This window comes from Cyanistes caeruleus, chromosome 14, assembly GCF_971803275.1.
Source record: "Cyanistes caeruleus chromosome 14, bCyaCae1.hap1.1, whole genome shotgun sequence".
Classification (NCBI taxonomy): Eukaryota; Metazoa; Chordata; class Aves; order Passeriformes; family Paridae; genus Cyanistes; species Cyanistes caeruleus.
The window spans coordinates 8,611,958-8,636,662 of NC_141714.1; the positions used below are offsets into that span (position 1 = coordinate 8,611,958).

The window sequence follows — 24,705 nt, forward strand, 5'->3', positions numbered from 1 at the left end:
GTCTCTTGAGGAAGTTAAAATAAATTCTGCGCTGTGCCCGTGCCAGTCTTGGTATGGATCATTTTTACTTTGCTTGTGTGTGGCTTCCATTTATTTAAGTCAAGTCTGGTAGCTCGAGTTGAACAATGAAAAGCTGTTTGTCCTGCTCAGCTACGCAGTTGGACTTCATGCTCCACACGATGTTACGAAATTTTCCTCTGCTGTACATCCCTTTTTTCTACAGGCATGGGCGTAAAAGTCCATTATAATGGTTAATGGGGAAGATCCAAGGCAGTGAGGCAACTTTACTGTTGCATCATACTTTATACATCACTAGTGCTCTTGGTTAGTGGCTCATGAATATTACATGGTCACTATTACGCAAAACACTTGTGTAGCATTTAGAATCTTATATTCTGCAGGATTTAAAGGTATGCAAACCCTGGAAATACTTAATCTTAGTACTGAATATACACAGTTACAAAATCACCGGCTACAGAAAGTTACTGGTTTTGACATAAACTCTAGTTTTTTTCAGCTTCTAACATAATTTCATTTTACATTCAGGCCTTTGGGCTCATAATTATATCTTCTGAGTGTACAGATTTGATCTCTGTAGTGATTATATATATCCATGTAATGAAAGTTGGTGTTTAGGAGTGTTTGGTAATGAAATAACACATTGAAAGTTGCAGTGAAATAAATTTCTTAGTCACAAAGTTACATTTTTCCCATTTATGAATATCAGATTCATAGGGAAAAATGGTTGTGGTCATGGCCAGCCACAAAAGACTCTTCCTCCCATTTCTTCTGCTTATGTCGTATATAATAAGAATGAAAAGTTTAAAAATTAAACTCTTAATATAAGCAAATATGTTAATTAAAGAAGTGCTAGAGCTTTGTAAGTATTCTTTTTTTTTTTTTTACTGCCCTGCAGTTATGGTAAAGTAAGTAAATTGTCACTGGAGAAACTGTTACAGCATTTTTTGATTAAATTTCTGTCCACAACCATGTGCCACACCAAACAACATGATACCCTTTTAAAACATTAACTCTTCATTTACATGTGCAGTGTTGGGACCTTTGGATTCAAATGGAAATAACATCTTGGTTATGTGGGCATAAATATGTCCATCTAATAATGCTTTGTGTTTGTGCACAGAATTCAAAAGCAACTGAAAACCTTCTGGCAGTGGAATATCTTTTATGGCCTGATCCCAGTGCAGGTACTCTCCACAGAATTACTGTAACCTGAAAACAGGGAATTAAACAATGCCCTGGAAAGGCCTCTTTCTCTTTTTTTGGTTTTTTGCAATATTTTTGTCATTTGGATTTTTATCTGCACCCAGCTCCTTGGTGTTAGTAATTTTGGTTTCCATGCTGTCATTTTGTCACGTTACAGTTCTTAGTAGCATAGAAATAGGAGTTTGAGGCTGAGTACTTTGTAATATTTCCATTTCCTCCTCATATGTGAGCAGAAATTTTGAAGGCTCCAGACTCAAGTCCGTAGTGTGATGAATCTTTGATCATTCGGTTGCTGCTTTGAACAAAATTAATGCTCTCAGTTGAAGCCTCGTTAGATTGAGCACAGCTATTTTGCCTCAGATTATAGCTGGTGACCAGGTGATTTTATTAGCAACAACAATGGTAACAGTGTCAGAGGAGACAGAACAACTTCAGCTCCTCAGCTGGATTTCTTCCAGCCCAGGAATAAAGCTGCATGGTGGGGAGCAGAGGAACATCCTATGCTGCTGCTGAGCTTATGTGGCTGTAAGTGAACACCTCTCAAAAAGATGACACCCACTGCAGTGCCACCTTCTGAGACTGTGTGAAATGCTGTTAATCACTGAACAAACAGTTCACATTTTAGGCTTTACCATGTCAAAAAGCTGTTGTATCTTTTCTCTGGTAATGTACTAATGAAGCTGCCAATCTCTTGCAGGTGGGTGTACATGGCATTAGAATAGAATTCATCAACGAGAAAGGATCAAAGCGCACGGCCACCTACTTACCAGAGGTTGCAAAGGAGCAAGGTCATTGTTGCACTTTATTTCATATGATCTGGTGAAGAATTTAAACATACATATATATATATATATATATATATATAAAGCTAAAGTGCAATATTTGACTTTGCACTGATGTCAGATGCTGGAGCAATATTTAATTGTAAGAAGTCTCTTATATAAAATGCCAATTACATGCCTGTGTCAGTCTTCTATGGGGATTCAGTAAACTGTAGCTGTTTGTTAAGCCAGTCATAAATGCAGTGTAGCTATAGGAAAATAAAATGTGGAAGGGTGGTACAGTGCTGTCAGCCAGTCTAACAGTTGTTAAAAGCTTCCAATTTTTGTGTGGCTGCTAGGCTGGGATATGAGGGAGATGAAGAAGCTCTGTTAAGCATTGGGATGGCTGGACAATTATCTTAACTATGATTTATTCCTGAATTCCTGGTGATGAAGTTGTTTTTCAGTCAGGTACTTCCTGCCAGTACTCAATTCCCGTTACAGACACTGACTTCACGGAGTTTTTAATGGATGGAAGGAAATTATTTTCAATATGGTAGTATGAAATAATGTTGTTAAAAGTCCCTTTTAATAGAAGCATGGACTTAAGCTTGTGAATTTAAAAAAATAGAGTAGATTTTGTTGAGCAGTCTTCTGCTGACTCTGAGCACTTACTTTTTTTATTTCCCAGGCTGATAGTGTGTCTTAGTCTGTCTCAATCTTTTACAGTTTGTATTACTGCTGATTTTTTATTCACCTTTTCATATATAAGTTTGTCTACAAAGGGTTCTGCTGTTACCTTTACTGAGAATCCTTTTTAATTGATAATTCTGTTTCCAGATAGTTTCTTAAAAGTCTAGCAGTGTTCCAAGCTCTTTTTAAAATTCAGGAATTGTGGGGGTATGTGTCTGAATTTCTGATTAGTTTTAGTAGACCATGAATTGCAATCTGATTCTTTAAAGTCCCCAGAGCTACTCATTTGTATTTTGTATGTGCCCAAGTCTGCTGTGTTTTTTGCAGGTTTTTTAATGGAACAATGTAACTAATTATTGCATCTTTAGGAAAGAACATGCCTAATGGCTATGTAAAATATGAGAGCTTTTAAATAAATAGGAGGTTAATATAGCATGAAGATTTTATTGAGTACAGTAATGAATCTGTATTTTTTATCCATATCTTCCTTCATTAACCAGACACCTATAATATATTGTTGTTCTAAAATCAGCTATATCTCTGTGAAGTGAAATGATATTTATGAAAAAGTCTGATTTCAAGTTCTGTGCACATGTTAGGCTAATAATTATTTTAAATTATATACAGAAATTTGGTTTTCCATATACCAATGGTTTTTCATAACCATTTATGTCTAGAGTGGCTGTGATACGTGATCATAACTGAATGTTTTGGAAGTTTAGTTTTGTATCACACACACAGTGTAGGACACCTGGATGGAGCAGGTTCTCTTTTAATATATTTCAGCTATGAGATGAAAAATATATGCTGTTTAAGCTGTGTGTGTTAAGAAATCCTAAATTTCTTGTGGTATTTCCTTCAACTGTTTGGAAGTAGGGAGTAATGTTTTGATTTATACCAAATGCCAGCAGAGCCCTTGCGCTCTCAGCAGCACCACACACTGTACTGTGCTTTTGCAAAATCTGTTCCTATTGCTTCATTTCTCACTAATTCGTGCTGCTGCTGTAAATTTCAACAGGTTGGGACCACATTCAAACCATAGATTCCTTGCTGAGGAAAGGAGGCTACAAAGCTCCAATTACTAATGAATTCAGGAAAACAATAAAGCTAACCAGGTATGTGCTGGGATACTGCGCATAGCCCTGTTGTTGTAATGCTGGGAGGTGCTCCTTCCTGGTAAGTGCTCCTGCAGATGGTAATGGTGAACTCTCTCAAACGATTGCTTTGTTTCCACAAGAGCAGTACAGACCTAGGAGAAGCCTTGCACAGGGATGAGTGGCACTAAGGAGTAAGAGCTGTTAAATACCAGGCCATGATATGTCAGGGTACCTGCATATTTGGGTTGATAACTCTGCATGTTTGCAGCAGTGTTTCAGCTCTGGCTTCTCACAGAAGGTTTTTTGTCTGTAGTGGTTGTTCAGGACTGTGGTTAACAGGGATTACTTGCTCTTGTTAGATGTATTTGGGCAGATGGTGTGTGGTAGGGCTGCTGGTATATTGCCATGGAAGCCCCTCAGATCCGTAATCTGCTGGGTCCTCAGAGAAACCTTTGGGTTATGCCCTATGGAGTACAGATTTCCCTAATCTTAAAGTGTGAGACATGCAAGCCATGCACTGCTTTGACAGCCAGTGTACTAGTGAAACTATGTCAGGGTATTCCCAGGAGTGGAGACAAGAATTTAATATTTTATTTCATACTAGTTTAGTTTGACTTTGCTAATTTATTAAAACGTGTTCTTGAGGGCTCCTTAGAGTGTGGCAGCCAAAGTATTTCAGAATTAGCAGCAGATACTCTGCCCATAATATTGTTGTTAGGTGGTGAAGGGTAAGAGGAGTCTGTATCAATGTCTGTAGAAATGGCTTTGTAGTGGTTTAGATTTGCCAATTTCGTTTTCCCGGCCAACGCACCAAATAAATGTTGTGGTTTTAAAGCAGTAACTAAAAAATTACTAGAAAACTTATTTCTTGCTGTGAGATATGGATTGGAACAAGAGCAAAACAGGCTTAAAACTTAAAAGGAATAAAGAAAGTTTATTAACAAAATTAAAAGAATAAGAGCACCAGAATAAACCTCCAGAAAACCCTTTTATCCCCCAATACCCACCATTCTCTTGTTCACATGACAACATAGAGACAAAAAAACTTCGGAACTTTGGTGTTTAAAACAGTCCAAATTCTTGCTAGAGTCTTTTCATCAGTCTTTGTAGAGGAACAGAAGTCTTCTTCTGCTAATCTGTGGAGTTTCTCATGCGAAAACTATTTCTGTTATAGTTTTCTATTTCTCTGATGCCAGCTGCCCGGAAATCTGTCATCAGTTCACTCCTCCCATTTCACATCACTCTGAGGTGTCTGTGGGCCCTGAGTCTAGGGATATAATTTTTTAAGGGTAAGTTATTCAAAGGTAGAAGTCCTCTTCATCTGTCTCTGTGAACTTTTCTGGAAACAGTTTTCTCATTGCCCTCAAGGCCTCAAATTTTCGCTCCACTCTGTTCCAGCACCTCACTGTATCACAATTACTCTTACCTTTTGCTCAAAATCCACACTTTGAACACTCCATTCCTCCCAATATACTCTGTCATGAATTAAAGGAGGTTTTTTTCAGAACGTTATTGTCTCCATAGCTTTAACAGAAAAGTATTTCAGCTAATAATGCATCTCCTTATTCTCTCTTCCCCATCTAGAACTTAACTCTTTTCTTCACCGTCATCTTCATGTTGATTGTCTCTCTCTCTCTCTCGGAAAAAAAGGAGTAATTTGTACGTTTTTATCCAGGTAGTAAAAGAATGAAAGTCTTGGAAAGCTGCAGGTGTTCATGGTGTCAGATTTCATTCCAGCAGCAGAAACTACAAACTAAACCAGGCTGGCTGGCTCTGCTTCTCCCCTTTCGCCCCCACCCCCCGCAGCCTTGTCCGGCCTGGAGGGGGGCGGGCTCGTTACCTTGTCAGAAGCCGGAAACACAAAGAGAACCAGAGAGCTCTGACTGTACATCTTAAGGTGGTGTTCACAAGTTGATCTCACTTTTCAATGGTCAAAACTGCTGTCAATTCTTAGAAATGACCGATAATTGGTCAGGAGAAAAAACTCCCATCAGCCACCAGCAGCTTCAACTTCCTTAGCTCCCAAAGTTTTCTTAAATGTAAGGTCACCCCATGACAGGCTTTAAAGTCATTTATTCGTATAAGCCTGCAGTGTAAAATGACTGCTGAACTCCAGATAGTCATGCATGGAGAAATAGGATTTTTAAAAATCTTAGGTTATAAGGAAGTTTTGACCATTTGTCTTCTTCAAAGAGATAAAGACTTTGGGTCTTAATGAGTGTTTCAAATTCTGTATCCTTACAGGAACCTAACTACTGTGGAGTAGCTCTGAGTAAAGGAAACATTTTATTCTGAAGGTTAAATTAGGGAGGAAGGATTTACAGAAGCCAGCTAGATTTCCAAGTCTAAGACCCCAGTCTCCCTTTAATTTGTTTCAGCTGTACACCTTGTTGTATTATTTTCAAAAAGAATATTCAAAAACAGAATCTGGAGATAGCTGAGGGCAAGAGTAATAATGCTATAGGTAATTTCTGTACACCTCAGTAAGTAAGGATTGTATTTTTCCATTAAACAAAAATCACACATAGCACGCATTTTCTTCCTGCTACATGATTTTGCTTGGAGCCATGACATGGAGCACAAAACAAAACAAAAAAACCTAAAGTTCACCTTCACTCCCCCGCAAAACCTCACAAAAAGCTTTATATTTAGTGTAATTAAGCTCACAACAATAAAACTGCTACTAAAATCAATTGCCTGATAAGTGATATAAGTGAACCATAATTTTTTTAATGTTCAGAAAAAGGGGTTTTTTGACTGCCTGTTTTACTTGCCTGAAATCTCAGGTTCTGCTGACAGATTAGACAGTATTATTAAAGTACTGTTTTCCAGCACTAGACAACCTGGTTTAGAACCTAATTTTAATAATTTCTTGTCATACATGCAAATACCTATTGAAGGAGTGAATAAGGGCTTTAAATTTCTTTTTCAAGACTTCTGAATTAAAATGAACATCCTATGTGTGACAAAAGCTTTGAGCTTATCATGAGTCTGTCACTCCCTTTAGGTTCACACCCAGCAGTTCTGGCCATGTTTTGAAAGAGAGAGCTAAAAAGTAGTGGAACTGAGGGTAGGTAGCAGTCAGAGGGGTCTGGAATGCAGAGGGTCAGCAGCTGAGGATTCTCTGCCATCTGCAGAGCTGTGCGGGGGCTGTGCAGCTGCCCCTGATTGTGCACAGCCAAGTGTTACCTGCAGAGACCCTCATTGTTTCCATGGAGTGGAAATTCCATTCACTGGGTGCCATGTACTATCCCTACGGATTCGAGAAGAGCTGCTGCTTTCTCAGCAAGGCCCAGTAGCCACTGGTACCTTGTGTTCCTCATTGTCAGACAATGCTGATGCAGATGTATTCAGGACTTGGATTCTGCTTTTAGTTACACAGAGCTGGGGGATGTTCTTGTGGGACCATTCTTCATTATTTTTCAACTGACTTGGGAGTCAGGAGAGGTCCCAGGTCAAGTGGAAGCTGGCAAATGTTGTTCTGTTTGGAAGAAGGAAGATCCTTGTATTACAGGCCTGCCAGTCTCACTTCAGTGCCTGGTAAAATTAGTTCGGTGTCTCTCTCTAAGGAGGACATCAAATTATAGAGTGTGATGAGAGCAAAGTGACCATAAATGGTGAAAGGCCTCAGGGGCAAGACTCAGGAGGAGTAGCTGAGGTCACATGTTTCGTTCAGTTTGGAGAGGGCTGAGAAAGACCTTATTGGTGTCTACAGGTTCCCTGGGGGGACAGTAGAACAGAGCTGCTTATCTCCTCTTTCAGGTGACCAGCAGTAGAGCATGAGGAAAGGGAATGAAGCTGCCTCAGGGGGAGTTCAGACTGGACATTAGGAAAATATTCTTTACTGAAAGGTAGTCAGGCACTAGAACAAGCTGTCCAGAGTCATGGCATCAAGCCTGTTGGAGGCCAAGGGCTGTCCAAACAATGCTTTTAACCATATGGTTTATTTTTAGGTCGTTGCATGAGGAGCAGAGTTTGACTTGATGTTCCTGACGGGTCTCTTCCAACTGGAGATATTCTGTGGTTCTAGTCAATTAAGAATATAACTACATTTAATGTAGCTGGGATAATTTTAGAAGCAGAATTTGGCAGACAGTTGATACTGATTGTTTAAAAACAGCCCAAAAATCTGTAGTGCTTGTTTATGGTTTTTCCTACTAAGTTTTTGTAGTGAGTTGGCTGAAGATACAGGACATTATCTATTCCCTCTACTTCAAGCAACATAGAAGGCAACCATTTTTAGCAATTTTGTTTGCTTAGAATGTTTTTTCATATGCAGTTATGTTGTGATTTGTCATATGATTCAGGAAATTACCTTGACAATTGTGGTAGTTCCCTTGTGCAGCTGAAAGTCTTATTCCCAGCATCAGAAGTAGAGAGCTCTTACCACTAAACAAACCAGCAGTGCAGCATTTCTGGTGCTACTTGCAGCTTCTGGGAACAGTTCCTGAATTGGCCTCTCTTCTCTTTGCCAGGTACCGCAGTGAAAAGATGACGATGAGCTACACAGAGTACCTTGCCCATCGTCAACACCATCACTTCCAGAATGGTATTGGGCACCCCCTTCCACCATACAACCATTATTCCTGACACTGAGCCGCATGACCAGTCACTGGACCTCTCTGCAGACCTCTTCCCAGGAGACCCTGCCCCTTCTTGGTCTAGCTATCTCTATTACTGTACCATTTTATGATGATAGTTTCCGTTGCCATGTTGAGGCTCCTTAGTTGGTTCAGCTAATCATGGCAACGGGAGGGAAAACTGCATTACTGCAAAGAACCCATACCTTTTTATTATTGAGTCACTGCAGATTTTTTTGCAGCATATACCCTTTTTTATGAAAATTTAAATTTCTACTTCATTAACATTGAATTGTATCAATCAAGGCTTTCTGTAACTGTGGATGGAAGGAAGAGGTTAAGGATTGAAGTTAGGGAATCTTAGCAAAAAGCATTCATGGCTTTTGCTTTAATGGGTGTGATAGGGAATGAAACATATCAGATGCAGGTATTGAAGTAGACAATGAATTGTGTTTTCATAACATTCTTAATGACGTGTGTACAATATTTCACCTTCACAGTAAAGATTCCATGTAGCTCTCTACAGGATCTCCAGATCCAGCACAAACAGCTGGAACACCAAGGCTGACATACAGAATGCTTTTTTGAGATGAAGAGAAGCAACTCACATACAGCAAGAGGTGAAGTTAACATGGCAGCATTTTCAGAATCAAGTGGCCGAAATGATAGGGCACAATCCAATACAGGACCCCTTTGTGTCCCATCCTGTGCTGGGAATCACGGGCAGCACAGGCCTGTCAGGAGTAGTCATGAGATGCATTTGTAATGAGATGATGTCTTTCTGATTACTCAAATTAGGCGTGTGTGTCCTAAATTGTCTTCTCCAATTAGGATTGTGTCCTAAAAACAGACTGTGAGTAGCAGATGTCATATTAGGAAGAAAATGGATTTAGATTTTAGTGCCTTTGACTATAACATAATTATATACTTATATATAAAATTCATAGAAAACATGTACTCCAGACATTCTAGCAAACCCTGTTGAGGCTGTTCTGGCATCAGGGTTTTGGACACTTCTTTCTCTTTAAATTGAGATTATTTTTTTTAATTATTATTATTAGCAAACTTATTTTGGAAAAGAGAAATCCCTGTTTTGTTCTTTCATCTGCTCTTGATCTTACTGAGTTTTATCAAGTCATGAATAGCTGGATCAAGTTAACTTTTGTTTAATAAAAGAAAAAAGACTGTTGGGAGAGAGCCAAGGACAAGTATGCCATAATGTTACATGTTTTCATCTATTGCAGGAATAGTGCTTTAGAGCTGTTAGTACTGTGTAATAATTCTGATACCCCTCCACATAAGAGAAGAAAGAAAATAGATTGGAACTTTTTTCTGCTGTAAAAATAGGATTTAGTAAAAGGTATGTGTGGTCTATTTGCAAGGCCAGTCAATGGAAGGAGCTCACTCCTTCCTCCTGTGCCTGCAGAATTCCCACTGCTGCTTGTGGCAGCACAGGCCACCTGTTACAGAAAAGACCTTCCTAATCGGCGTGAGTAAACCACAGTAAGCAGAAATTCCAGTTACTTTGAATAGTGAATGTCTATAAATACATAGATATATAAAAATCAAATAGATAAAATTCAGTTGTTTTAAAAAAAAAATTGATTAACTGTAAAATGTTTCAATAGGGTTTCAAAGTCAGATAAGGATAAATTATGCTCATCCCTTGTGTGAGATTAGATCTGCCAATTAATTTCTGTGGAGGTTCTTGTGGAAGGTCTTTGCTATTCCTTCATCCACAGCATTTATGTCCAAATATTACCATTTTCAGTTGCGATGCCTTAATTTTTAAGTGGAGGGCCTGAAATTTCAGGAGCCAGAAGATACCAGCCAGAAACTGCAAAAATCAATAGATGTTTATACAGAGGCTATTTTGGATGATAATGTTGTCTTGTTTCTACTTGGGGAACACTTTTAGATGAATTAGTCTTCAAGTGGAAATGTGAACAAGTGGTTACCTGATGGAGTTGTGTTGGTTTTTTTTCTTGCCCTTATAGGGAACCTGAGCACAAACTGAATCATTCTGTTGTGAAAAAAAATCATCCAACCCCATCTTTATGTCATCTCGTTACAGCTCGCTCGTGCTTCTGCATGAGCTCATTGTTAGAAGTTTTTTAAGAAGATCTATTATATATAAAAATATATATGTACTGAAAGGTGCTAATCAACCTCAAGAAGGTCACGTGACTGGTCATGCGGATCTAAAATCATATCAGATTTTTTAAAAAATCTTCGATATATGCAGATATTATACAGAATTTCTTACCAGTGTAATAATGATATACTGATGAATAAACAATCCTGCAGGATTTTAAGGACAAGGTCAGCAATACTTCCCACAATGGCTTGGGGGAAAAAAGGATAGTTTTTGTCTCCTTTTTGTATACAGCATAATGCACAATGCATTTTTGTCTATCTCTTATTAGCTGTTGCTTAAAAATACAGTTCAAGGGTGTTATACAAACTGTAAAGGTGTGCTTTTGAACCGAGCTCATGCCAGACCCTTCTGGACCAGAGTTTTGTATCACTAATTAAAAAACTGTTACAGAGTCTGTGGTCAATCAGATTGTTTGATTTTTTTTTTTTTTTTTTTTTAACATTGGAGTAATCAGTCTACCTACAGTGTTTCTAGGGCACCTACCTCCTCAGCATACTCTGTTGAACTGCTGCAGATTGTTTCTCTATAATTGTGGGATTCTTTGTACCAATCATGCAGCTCCCTGTGACATCCAATGGCACTGCATAGGTCTGTTTGCTTAAAGCTGATCAGCAGTTGCTTTCACAAACGTCATTCCTTTGTAGTTATATTTAATAGCTTTTAGCTGTACTGTTGGGGCTAGCTACAGATTTGCTTTTCATTTGGGGTACTTTATAGAAATTAAGGTACAACCAAGTAGTTTATTTCACTGTTTGTGAAGTTGAAATGCTGATTTTTTTTTTGATTTTTTTTATGAGCACTACTCAGTTTGCCTTATTCCATTGAAGAGATTGTTGGGTTATTTTTTTTTCATTCTCTTGCCTAATGTTCCTAAAAACTCTGTGCTGTAAACTGAGTTAGATAACCAAACCATAGACTTGACACAAAGCTGTTACTCGGTGATGCTTCAAGTGTCCTTCCTTCTGCCATCCCAGCGGATGCTGCTCTGGCAGGGGTGGATGTTCCGGTCCTGACCTCAGCCCCACTCTGGAACCAAGGTGGGCACAGCCCTGGCACACCTGGAGTTTATATATGGACCTTTACTTGTCTTCAACTGTGCGGGTTTTTAAAACTGTTGTCTGGAGTAGGTTACATCTCTTATGTGTGTTAGATCGAACCAAAGAAACCTCCAGCCATGCCCAAATGCTGCTCCTAAAGCCTGCCTTCCAGTCCTTACAAAATCCCTGCAGGATTATATGTGTTAACTTTTTTATTTTTGTACAGTTTCTAACTGATTTTTGCTAGTGATGTTAATTGAATTAAGTTTATTTGGGGAGTCTGAGTATCTCCTCCATTTAAATAAACTGGTGACTTTCATTTTATGTTAAAAAAAAGAAAAAGTTAAAAAAAAAGAGAGAAATCCAAAGTGTGCCTCTCAGATTTAAGAGTTTCTGGTAACATTTATTCCTAAGACCAGCAATGATTCTTTATATACAAAGATATGTTTTCCTCATTTTTTTTTACTGTTAAAGAAAAAAAAAAATAAAAAAGAAAAACCTCTTTCTTTGCTCTGGACTCAGTAATTGCGCTGGTACATAAACGCACTGAAAAAACAAACTTTTGTTTGCAACTTTTGTAAAAACTTATGACTGTTTTTGTATAAAAAATATCTTCTTTTAAAGATATTTGGATCTAGTTTCTAAGTTATTTTAGTGTTTTATAAGTTACCAAAAAAAAAAATCAAACTTACTTCGAATTGTTCACCAGCATCTTGAGTTACCTTCAATGCCATGGTGAGACACAGCGGGCTTAGAGCTACCTGGAGTAGCTTGTAAGGCCTCGGTATTTTCCTTCCTTCCTTAGCAACTCAATTGATTACAGTAATATCACAGATTACCTGAACCCCCTTCCTTTATAACTAGATCCTTCTTCCTTCCACAATGAATTGCTATTAGTGTGAAGAAACTGTGGAAATGGGCATTTTCATATAACTAAGGCTTAAAAAGAGAAAAATGAGGAAAAATAAAAATGCTAGAAGGTTATCTGTGAGTCTGTGAGATATGGCTGTGGAAAGATATTGTAGTAGTTTTAACACTATTGTTATTACCTTTCAAGTCATTTACCCAATAAAATAAGGAAAAATAATCACTATTTCTTCATATGTTTCTCTGCTTGTGTGGCTTGGTTAATGTTTTTATTGAAGCACTTGTACCTGGGCAGAAGGTCAAAGACTAATGGTGTGTTAGAAACATTTTCCTGTCTTACCGTTTTGCCTGCTTTAGGAACAAACTGGGGACAGGTACATGCAGCTTTCACTAAACACTCCCAGTGAAATCACCTTTTATATCAGCTACATCAGTTATTTATCTCAGTATTTTTATCAGTATAAATACTCATCAATTTCCAATTCTATTTTGTACTTCTTATGTCTAACTTTACACATGGAGTTCTGCCCAAGCCTGAGCTCTCTCCTGTGAGAGGCAGAAGTGATCTCAATCTTCTGAAGCAGTATTTCTTTGCAGAACCAGTTACACTGGTGTCAGCAACACAGCACCAGTACCCCTTTACTGCCAGATTGTTCAACAGAACATTGTGCCAATGTGTATTGAAGCATCTCTGTCAAAGCAACAGTACAGCTGCTGCCAAATTGAGTTGGAGAACTTCAGTCCCTCAGCCAAATTCTTGGTGCACTGAGAGACACTTTCTTCTGAGTTAAAGGGAGCATATTTCCACTGTAGGATAATTCCTGAGATAAAGTATTCCATCTCCCTGGAATTCAGCTCTGAGTTTAGAAGGGCTTTGCTTGCCTCGTGCTGTAATAATAGCTCTGCTGTCTGTAGATGCAAAGTCTTTGAAAACAGAGCAGTAGAATCTATGTCACCTTTGGATGTTGAAGTCTGATGCAGCCCTTACTTCACTTGCTCTGAAGCTTTGATTTAGAAGATTTACAAACATGAAGGGAAACCTGCCTGGGTAAATACTAATCCAGTGATGGAAGCTGGCTCACACATTTGGTATCATTACTCTCAACTGTGTAAAACCCTGAGGCCATTATAAGGCAGAGCTAGTTACCACTTCCTACAATGAGTTTCCACTCTTCTCACTGCTTTAGCCGGCTCTCCAATTCCCATACTGTAAAAATCAAACCAAGAAAGTATCATTAAGGGTGTTTCAGATGAAGAAACTTGCTTATTCTTACAGATTTGTTGGTATTAAACAATAAAAGCTGATTTCTAATTAGTTACAGAAAGCTGCTGACAATAATCAGCAGTGCCTACAGTGGGAAATTGCTTGTTGGTTCAGCTCAGGCTGTCATACAGCAATTCACACTGGATTTCTACTTTAGCTGTTTCATCAGTCTTTATACTCTTCCAGAGAAATTAAGATGGAGAGTTGGTTCTTTCCCCCAGCCACATGAAAGACTGGATACTCTGCAATGGATATGTAATAATACAGGGTGGCCACATCCAGTATGTTCTTTTTCCAATAACAGTATTTTCCAAGAACCACACACAAGGCAATAACCTGCTTGTCTGAAATTACTGAGTCACAAGAATACATTTAACTAGGCTGCAGTTATGTTTATTACAGCCAGAAGCATTTGCAAAGTGCACTAAAACTACTTTGCTGTCCTGTAGTGTGGGGCTGAGTGCAGTCCTGTAGCTGCTACAGCAGCTTTCTGAACAAAGGTGTGAGCTGAAAACTTCTATGCATGTTCTACCATCTTATGCTGAAGTGTTGTGTAATGGACACCACAAAGCATTACCCAAGCTGGGCTAGGAGCAGTGCAGAAGCATGGATGGTGCATCCTTGTACCAGTTTCCTGAGTTCTACACCTGAAAGACAAGGACAGTGAGTAAAGGATTTTATACCCTGCAGTAAGTCTGCCAGTAAACTGCTGTTGACTGACTGGTAACAGACACAAGTCAGACTGAACTTCTTAGAATTCCAGAAATCCCAGTACCTCTTGTTCTCCCAGGAACTGGTGTATGCAAGGTAGACAACATCAGGCTGTACACACTGTTTCAGACAGAAGTCTCCATCTTCTCACCTGATTATAAAGAGCTAATATTACTTGCCTCTAGTCAGAAAAAGTTCTAAGCAAGATAGAACTGGCACAATTAGAATCATAACAAAAGTATCCAGTATTGAGTAAAATGCATTTATTTGTTTTAATTTCAAGATTTAACGACTATTTGCCCAATGATCTGGACTTAGGGCACAACAACAAAAAGCCCACCAGAGCAAAATACAAAAACAAGTACACAAATGACCCCTTCTTTGTAATGTTACCTCCATAACCAAAGTTTAGCACATTAAAAAGTTTACAAAATTTATAACTCTCTTACAAATTATTCAGAACTAACAGCATATGTCACAGTTGAGCCCATCCACATCCATCCTTGCCCTCACCAACCCATTCTGTGCCTGGATAAAGCCATGCTGGGACTAGAGCATGGGGTAAGCAGCCTTGCAGGTTCCTGCAGCATCCCTGGTGATCCAGCCCAGCCCCTTGCACAGCATGGTTGGGGAGGAGCAGGGTGTACTCACTGCTCTCCCTGCTGTCCTCTGCAGCATTAGGATAACTCAGGAAATGCAGAAATAGTTTTTTAAAGTACAAAATTGACCCTGAAGAAAAATGAAATTGTATATAAAACAGCTTGGCTTTGACTAAGTTACACCAACAGCTGCAGGAGAGATTTACAGCAATATCACTTGAAGTACAAGATCACAAAAATCAACAGATTTGTTGAGTCCTGTCACTCTAGAACTGAAAACACCAAAGCTGACCTGTCTGCCTGCAGAAACTTCCTACTAGGGCTGACATACACCCTCTTCCTGGCTTTTGGCTTTTTCAGAGCTTTGTTAACTATAAGGCCAAATTTAATTTCTAAAGATCCACCTACAGTGAAACAATTGCAACACTGAAGAAAACTCCACAATTCTATTTTCCATTAGCTATGGATGCATAGAACACAAATACTTCTGGTTTAGATGCAAGACTTAGGACATGAAAGTACAGTCAGTTAACATTTGCAAATAGCCATTTCTGAAAACTACAACTGAACTTTATAAAATTGTCTCAAATATACAGAAAACTCAAAACTCTGTGGCCAGAAACAGAAACCTACAATTAGGTACTCTCTCACACCAAGGTTTGACTGGACTGAAAATGGACTGACTTTTCCTGTTTCCCAGGCTCACCAAGGCAGCAGCTGCTCAAGCTTTGCTTATGGGCAGAATCTTTGAACTAAGAAGCTGAACCAAAACCAGCTCCAGGTGCATGTTCTTAGACTGTGGCTTTTCATCAATTTATAAACACATGGGCAAGAGCTATTAGTTTCCACCCTTCAAGAGAAACGATGGAAATTCTCATTTGGTGCTTAAAAGAGAAAGTTATACAAATAGATCCAGCTCAGGCACTGTACAGTGTCTTGAATCCCTGGAAAAATATCACTACAGGGATCCTGAACAGCTGAAGCCATGGCATGAGGTGGTGGGGGCAAAAATGTTCCTGGTTTACCTCTGTTTTGGAGGGCTACTTACTCCAAGGCTGCATTGAAAAATGCCTACAATACTAACACTGGGGGCTCTGTTCAGTTCCCTTAACCCATACCAGCATCTCTGAAGGCCAGACAGTGGCACTGCACAAGAACTTTCTGGGGTATTCTGGCCAGAAAATTAAGTCACTCTGGGGTGAGATTTTACACTCTGCTTCAGCTGCTGCTGCTGTTGGGAACAGTGGGTCTGGCTGTGCAGCCCCACTCCTGCTCTGCCCCACAGCTACTGCCACTGCTGCTGAAATTCCTGGTCCCATGACACATTTGGGCACATTTGACCAGGAGGCCCAGGACAACGCTTTCAATTGTGCATTGCACTGCAGCACTGTAAAATCTCATTACCAGGTACTGGGCAACAGCTTCAAGTTATTTTGACATGGATTGAGTGTGTAACACCCCAGGAGAGAATGCAGTCACTTCCCAAGAACAGCAATAGAGTTTTGTGCTTTCATCTATAGCATAAATAAACATAAAGCAACCAAAGAAATCTGTATAGTGTAACTGCCTATAAAATAAACCATTCAGGGAAAAGAAAAATCAGCCTCTGCCAGGGAAAACAATAAATAACTGCTGTAGAGATTAAGTACTCAGCTTTCCCATTCCCTTCACATATAGCAAGCTCTGCCTAATACATATTCCCAGCAGATACCAGATAGGTGATGAATAAAGGATGTCAAGTTCCATATCAATTGTTTCCAAAGTTTTTTTTCTTTCTGCTCCCATTCTGACCTGTCCTTCCCCTTCTGTGGAGTCTGTCTCAGCTACACTGATGCAGTTTTGAGTGGTGAATCACCATAAACCAACATGAAGTTCTAAAAGCCTTCAAAGGGCATTGGGAAGGAGGGAGTAATAATTAAGTTTTGGGCCTGTCACTACAGGAAAGACACTGAGGCTCTGGAGCACATCCAAAGCAAAGCATTAGAGCTGGGGAAGGGTCTGAAGCACACATCTAAGGAATGGCTGAGGGTGTTTAGCCTGGGGAAAAGGAGGCTCAGGGTGGACCTTGTCACTCTGCAACCAACAGCCTGAAAGGAGGATGGGGGTCAGCCACTTCTCCCAGGAAATAAGCAACATGGCAAGAGGAAACAGCCTCAAGTGGCACCAGGGAAGTTTTAAATGGGATGTTAGGAAAAATTTCTTCACCGTAAAGGTTATCAAGCCTTGAACAGGCTGCCCAGGGAAGTGGTGGAGTCACCAGCCTTGGAGGGATTTAAAAGACGTGTAGGTGTGGGACTTGGAGATAAGGGTTAGTGGTGGACTCAGCAGTGCTGAGTTAATGCTTGGCTTGATGAACTCAGGTTTTTTCCAGCCTAAATGATTGTATTCTAACTCAACCAGCCTCACTGATACTGCACAACAACAAAGAAGCAACAGCTTATGTTTAAAAGGTGAAGACTGCACTGCCTGCCTTCCCACCTGACTCCAGCTGCACCATTTGATTCCTGCAGCTGCAATACTTGTAAAATCCTTACTGAGTGCAGTAGTTGGTTACCTCTCTACTTTTTTGCCTTGTTCAGAAACATTTTTGCAGCTTAAATTGGTATGAAAGACTCAACAAGCTCAAGAATGTGCCCACAAGGTTTAGAAGGACTGTACAAGAGCCCCACTGGCTCTGATGAGCAGCTCCATCAACAAGCCCCATATGGTGAAATTACACCTCAAATTTCTGTCTGACTCAAAACAACTGGAACAGCCTAAGAGGGAAAAACACAGGTGGGCCCAGTGACCACCAGGGAGGGAGGGAGGGCAGGGGCAACCACTCCCAGCAGCTCTGCATCAGGAATCCCTTTCCACTGCCCAGGAATGGCCCTTGTCAGCTCTGTTCACATTCCAGCTACTGAATTTTAAGTCAGTCAGAAAAGCTTGAAAATTCTGCTTTCCAAGCAAAGAGCCTGCACTGAGTGAGACACCTGAGCTCATTTAAATGCTCCTGCAGTTTTAATTGGCCAGAGGCAGTCAATGGTGACAAACAGCAGCTGCTTTATACTTGTGTAAAATGCCCTGAAGCAGATGATCACAGAGAGGACATGGTATAGTTTAAAAAAAGGAAAAAAGAAAAGGCTCCCACTTAAAGAAGTGTTTCCAGTAACTGCAATATCCTGAGAGAGGAAAAAAGGGATAATGCTTCAAAATAAAAAAAATAAACTAAACAAAACAAAATTGCCACCTAAGATAAGCAAATAATAATGCAAAAGTATTTGCAAAATTTGTCTAAAGTCCTTCTATTGTAATACTAACACCAGCTGTATATGCCTGATGGATAGTTTAGGTACATGCTGCATGTTCTCAAGTTGTGACCATACAGTATATTTTTATATACACACACACACACATACAGCAAGGTATGGAAGAAAGCCAGAAACCAGTTTGTAAATCAGAATATGGGACAATGTATTTCTGATTGAGGTGTACTCTTTTAATCATATGGAATAAAATTATTTGAAGTAGCCACTTGTTCCCTCACCAAAGAAATTTTTTTCTTTTTTTAAGGAAAAAAAAAAGTCAACCTACTTTTGCTTCCTGAGGTATAAATGTCAGTACTTTAACTTGAGCACATACCTTCAGATGATCCAGCTGGAGGAGGTATGATGGTTTTGGTTTGTGTTACAAGTCACAACTTTGACAACACAATGAATCTATAAATTCCCACAAATTTCAGTATGAGAAAAACATGCAGCCCTGAAACACAACAGTCTGCATAATGGGCTCACAATTCTGGACAAACAGAGTCAGGATTTCTTTCTGCCCAATGGTTTCTCCTCCTGGAAAATTTCAGCAGGTACATGCAGTTGATCATTCTGCTCATCATCCTGTTCTCCAAAAGACATGTTGATGGCTCATGCTACTAAACTGGAACATGTTCTTTGCAGTAGAGGCCTGTACTGATTTGACATTCCTTTTTATACCTGTATTTTACAGTCAGTACACATGATATAGCAGAGCTATAGAGAGAGAAGAGTTTAATTTGGTTTCTTCACCAACCAGTCTGGTCAGTGAGGATCCTCATAGACAGAGCAGGAATGTTTCAAAAGCTACCAAGTATAAAAAAAACCACCCTGATGTTACACTGGACTTTGTATCTCCTCTCCTTCTCCAGTCTAAGTAAAAAAAAATCATTTTGTTCAAAGTCAGGACAGAACAGTGGATGCAATATCTTATCATGGCTTAAACATAACATGGTCTTTTGAATTCATTTTGACATTCTTTTTTTCTCCCCTTACCAAAATAATCTCCAAAGCATCATGATGGGACTTCACTAGATAGATACTTATCCATTGCAGCTTAGAAATTAAGCAGATGTGGTTTTTTTTTTAATTGACTTATTGTTCCCCAACATTTTTAAATCAGCTTTTAGAAAATACAGTAGAGTAGAACTTCACTGTTTTGCACTTCTGACAGGACAATCAAGTGTGCACCATTTCCTGTGACCATTTTGGAACATTCAAGTTTTAAGAGTTAAGCCTGGATAATGCAGTTCAGCATGTTGGTTCATATAAGTTGAGTGCTACAATTCTGAATTTCCTATGCTAGAAGTGTACTATTCTTTAATGGAAAACGAGGTAGCACTGCCACTCTCTTTGCCAGAATGTGGACAGATCCTGGCCTAATTTTAAATGGTGACTTAGCAAGATTCTGTTGTAATCTATACAAAATGTATAAAACACAAATCTTCCCCAGAGTAAGGCCACTAATTTTGCCATTGGCAATAGGCAGTGAAAAACAGCAGGTAAAAAAAACCTCACTTCATAACAGAGGTGTTTTTGAGGCAAAAAACGGTGGGAAGAAGTATAGAGCCATTGTTCTCTCATCCCCCCTCTTTGTTTTCCAGTATATCTCTGCTTCCTGTATGAATTACTCTGTGGGGAGAAATTTCAGTCTATTTTCTTTGCTGGGAGCCTAAGAAAGTCCATGCTCCACTTGAAGGTGGGGACAGCACTGTGACACAGCAGGATTATAAGCTTCCCGTGAGTCATGGTCATGACAGTCTGATGTCCAGATGCCCAGATGCGGTACCAGGGCCAATAAAAAGGATCTGAGATGGCTGGGCACAACATGTTGTTCAAATTCACTTCTGTAACCTGAGAAAGCAACAATTTATCAATTAACAATATTTTTATGTTGCACTGATTCACCTAAAACAAGTGAAAATTTAGAGAATTACCATAATAATCAAAAATGTTTCGATGGCACGCATTTGCTCAAAACAAGTAGGGCAGCTTTCAGAAAAAAAACACATCCAAATTTCATTTTAAATTTAATAAATGGATTTATGGTACATAACCAATCTGTGAAATATTTTACCAGTACTTGCAAGATATAAGATAGAAATGCTTGTTAGAACATGCAATTTGCATACAAGTAGCCTTATCAAAAATTTCCATGCAAGTAGTCTTATCCACGTAGACCTGGACTCTCAAACTCCTCAGTATTTTTACTCTGCATGTACTTGCAGATTACCCATTTATTAACCTGGGTTTACTTACCAATCCCAGGATCTGCAAGATGCTAAAATGATACACAAACATAAACCCCGTGGATAAAAGAGCCCACCAGAAATTGCAGAGCGGTTCAGGGGTGTAAATACCTTGAAAAGAAAGGAATACATTAATGTTCAGCTGCACTGCTGTGACCATCACACTCTCAATGAATAAGCCTCGCTCTCCTGCTATCTGCATGTCAGGGCATCTGGCTTGAGCTGATAACCTCCTCAATACCATTACAGTAATTAATATTTGAGAGCTTTATTTCTTACCTGAAGCATCCTGATCAGCTTCTTCCCTCCTTGTCCAGCAGTGAAATGCACAATGTTACCTAACTAAATTTGTCTGGTTTTCACTAACATAAATGATTTTTACTTCATTCTTCCTTCTACCATAGAAGTAATAAAATGCAATAATGGTGTACAATGAATCTTAAAAAAAATCATGTTATTTATACTTAAACACCTGCTTCTTGCAGAGATTATGATTTCAGCATGCACAGAACTGACTTAGGCAGCAGCAGGTCCTGCACAGCCTATATTAGAGCACAGCTTAATTGTAATTTCCTAATTTTATGGTTGTTTAATGACTATTAAAAAGGAACTTGCACCAATAATGTCAAGGAACAGACAAGCGGTATCAGGTGGTCAATCCATTGATGACCTGTGCTTTTAAATGAAAGCTGCTGTAGAGATATATACTTGTCCTGGTTTAGGGCAAATCTGGGAGAGAACCTCTAAATAGGGTCTCCTCAGAAAGCAAATCCAAGAAGCCCCTCCCCCCAACTGGTTTGGGAAAGGAGATTTCCTTGGAGAAAAGAGAAAAATACTGTTTATTTAACAGAAAATAATTAAATTAAAATTAATTTATTTAATAGAAATATTAAACAATAAAACCTCTCACTGTTTGATGAAATGGCAAATCCAGAAAAAAAAGTCTTTTTCCATGTGGTGCAGCTCAGCTCACTCAGGTTCTTATCAGTCCCTCTGGCTCCAGAAAGTACCAAGGCCCAGGCCCTGGTGTGGCACAGGTGTGAGCACCTGAGGTTTGTCTGGGTTTTTAAGTCTAGAACAGGTTTGAACAGATCCAAGGAGGGGAAAAAAAATAAAATAAAAAAAATCCAGGGAACTCTTCTGCTTCAGCTAGCTAAAACTAACTAAAAGCCAGAGAGAAGCTCTGTCCTGCTGTCCATCTGTGCTGCAGACACCACAGTCCAGGAGTAGGATGCAGGGGAGTGTTTTTTTTCAATACAAACTGCATTCTTCTTCTTTCCCTCTTTCACTTTCAGAGCCAGTCTTAAAGGTGTAGAACTTAATATGTAACATAAACCAGGCAACTGGGGATACAAACATCATAAAGTCACCCAAGGACAACACTAAAACAGTTTTATAATCAGTAGATATCACAGATACTGCAAAATACTTTTTTCCTTTCAAATGAAGTAGCACATATATTATTCCAACCTTTCTCTACCCACTCAAAACCAGGTTTTACTGACAAAACAAAATGTTCCCTCATCTAGAAAGTACCAAGGGAATCAGATGTAATAAAAGTACTCATAGATACAAGACTATTTTGGGAATTAAATATTCAAATTTCATATGGTAAGAACAAAACCAGTTTACAGAGTTCTCTAGACTCTTACTAGCAGATATGAAAATTGCACTGTAAGATATGTGGAAAAATATTACTTTCCTTATGACTTTAATAATTTAGCCTGAGAACATGATAAAAGATGCACAATGTCATGCTGTTTGGCTGCTGTAAGGGTTTCAGAGGATTATAAAAATACACTGGCAATTTTTATCTGCCTTTATCTGCTCTCTGATCCATTAGATATTATTAAATACTGAAATATATATCCAGTACTCAAAGGACAGCTTAGAACACAGAATGCAATATTGATACTGGCCTTGGTGACCCAGCACACTCCATTAATTGCCAGGAAGTAATTAAAGATTTCAGCATACACTGTACAAGGCTACTGGGAACTTAAATAACTCCACATGCAGAGTAGCTACCACAGCACCCACCAGACCAGCTGATATGAAAATGCCTGTATATGGCATCCTGTGGAGACAAATACAAGTAACTGCTGCGACCACATCACTGTTTAATGCTGCATCCCACCTCAGGTTTAAGGTCTCTAGAGTAATGCTTCCTCAAGCTCTGTGGCCCTTTCAAATTTATTTTCTGTATAGTTTCCTTCCATAATTTGTACCCATCATGCCAGTTCAAACTGATTTTGCAGTAGCTACCTGAAGTAAGTTCAATTAAATAGCATTCTGTGAATACTACAGATTCAAAATCACATACATGTTGTTGTCTAAAACTGCACATCCTCGCAGTGTCCACTCCCAAGAACATGAGTTCTGTGCTATTGCTTGCACAGGATAAGGCTCTGTGTGTGTGTGAGTGCCAGCAGCATATCTGCACCCCACACACCCCTCCTTGGTTCTAACAAGCAACAGCAGCAGTGTCATTATCCCAGGTACCTCTGCACACCATGGTTCAGTGAGCAGGCTGGGACTTGGGGAGCCCGTGATAAATTTGGGCACAGGAACTACTTGGAAAGCACAGGATACCTTGTAAGGTTTCTTATCCAGTGGAAAGGTGAAGTCTAAAACTGTCTGAACAGTCAGCAAAACAGTCAGCAAAAGAGAACTCTACAGGAATCACTTTGAGTTCTGCAGGTAAAGGGAAAAAATTCCCACCAGTAATTCTTGGGATGCACTTGTTAAGTGTGAACTAAGAGCTGGCATCCTACGTAGAAAACGGTACAGAAGTCTTGACTTAGATAGCAATGATATTCATTAAATTCCATGGCCTGAAAACATCAGATAGGTGACACCACCTTGACTATGGTTTTTCATTACAGAGAGGAGTAATGAACCTTGGTGTCAGAGTGCAGGAGATGATCATGGCTCTATTTTTGGCTACACCAACTTTAGGTGACCTGGTCAAGCTTCACAGAAACTCTTTGTGCTCCCTCCTCTGCTGTAAAGAAAACACTGCTTGACTTGCAAAATCTGTTTCTATTGTCTTTGCAGTTTTAGGTGCATGTTTAACTGTTGCAGTCAGGGGAGACATAGAGATAACATGACATTGAAGTTCATGTGGCAGAGAAAAAATTAATTGCCTGCACAGCTCTTACATAGGTTATTCAAAAGACTCTGTGTTTGAACCTGATGGACTATGATTTGGTTTTTTATTACCACCCAGCTCACTGGCCAATAGGTACCTGCTTATGTTCTCGTCAGGGATTGGCTGGCATCCGCTCCCTGTAGCCAAATCCCTCCTCTCAGTGCCCTCTCTAGGCTTATCAGGTTCATGTCAGGAGTTCTACGAGGCTCACAGTCCAGCTGTTCACCATCATATTTAACCTAGACACAAAACACAACATGAAGTTTAAATAAGGTATCAAAGCAGCTCCTGGGAACTGGCTGAGCAGTGCTACACCAAATTAGGTTTCTGTTGGCAGTTGTCTGTGTTATTTCAAAAGGGATTGACAAAGCCTGGCGAGAGTCTTAAGGGGCAAGCGCCCAGGAAAGCTAAAATACAGACACCTCCATATCCAGGTGACTTACAGTGCAGGTAGAGTATAAATATTAATACAGGCACGTGACTCCAGCTATAAAATGAGACTGGAGGGAGACAACAGTCATTAAAAGACTAAGGAAATTGCACAAGATGACAACACAGGTCCATGGCACAATTTGGCTTTCAACCCAGGCTTCTCACATCCAGCTTCAGTCTAACCAGGGAATGGTACTTCAGAGGTCCCTTAGTGGAGCAACTGTCACTCTCTACAGTCATCTCTACTCTCTCTTTTTGGTTTTGCTTCATACTAAAATACCCCTCCTTATTAGACTCTGCAATCCTGAAACTAATGGTGTGATTTTCACCAGTATCACTATCATCAAAGGACAAAAAGGAAACACTGACCTCCACACAAAAAAAACATTTTGGAGCACTCTAGATTCCACCGTATGGTTTGTGAAACTAATTTTAAATTCATACCTGGGATATTTTCTGTAAATTTCTCATTAGATAAATACCCACTATAGATTTAATTATTCTACAGCTCTGCTATTCAACAGATGGCTGTTTAATGGAGCAATGTGGTCTATTTTCCATAGTACAGTCTGTTAAAAGAAAAACACAAACAGGA

General features: G+C 39.4%; 2 protein-coding genes and 1 long non-coding RNA gene across 8 annotated transcripts in view; 1 reads left to right on the forward strand and 2 right to left on the reverse strand.

The window, feature by feature from the left end:
* AMMECR1 (AMMECR nuclear protein 1) overlaps nucleotides 1-12,637 on the forward strand; it is a 96,607-nt gene extending 83,970 nt beyond the window's left edge. For both annotated transcript variants that reach the window (XM_086850619.1, XM_086850618.1), the window contains 3 exons: nucleotides 1,922-2,012; nucleotides 3,697-3,793; nucleotides 8,251-12,637. In XM_086850619.1, the coding sequence (XP_086706745.1) occupies nucleotides 1,922-2,012; nucleotides 3,697-3,793; nucleotides 8,251-8,365 (303 nt within the window). In that variant the 3' untranslated portion in view covers nucleotides 8,366-12,637. The remainder of the gene's footprint in view (nucleotides 1-1,921; nucleotides 2,013-3,696; nucleotides 3,794-8,250) is intronic.
* Nucleotides 11,933-14,543, reverse strand: LOC111928706 (uncharacterized). Its single transcript, XR_015276450.1, has 3 exons — nucleotides 14,457-14,543; nucleotides 14,259-14,328; nucleotides 11,933-13,624 (listed from the first exon to the last, which is right to left on the reverse strand). It is a non-coding gene; the product is annotated as an uncharacterized LOC111928706 (long non-coding RNA).
* A 97-nt stretch (nucleotides 14,544-14,640) lies between these two features.
* TMEM164 (transmembrane protein 164) overlaps nucleotides 14,641-24,705 on the reverse strand; it is a 38,301-nt gene continuing 28,236 nt past the window's right edge. For 3 of the 5 annotated variants that reach the window (XM_086850621.1, XM_086850620.1, XM_086850622.1), the window contains exons 6-7: nucleotides 20,538-20,638; nucleotides 14,641-20,132 (exon numbers count right to left, since the gene is read on the reverse strand). In XM_086850621.1, the coding sequence (XP_086706747.1) occupies nucleotides 19,926-20,132; nucleotides 20,538-20,638 (308 nt within the window). In that variant the 3' untranslated portion in view covers nucleotides 14,641-19,925. The remainder of the gene's footprint in view (nucleotides 20,133-20,537; nucleotides 20,639-24,705) is intronic. The other 2 variants (XM_086850623.1, XM_086850624.1) reach the window with 1 other exon arrangement.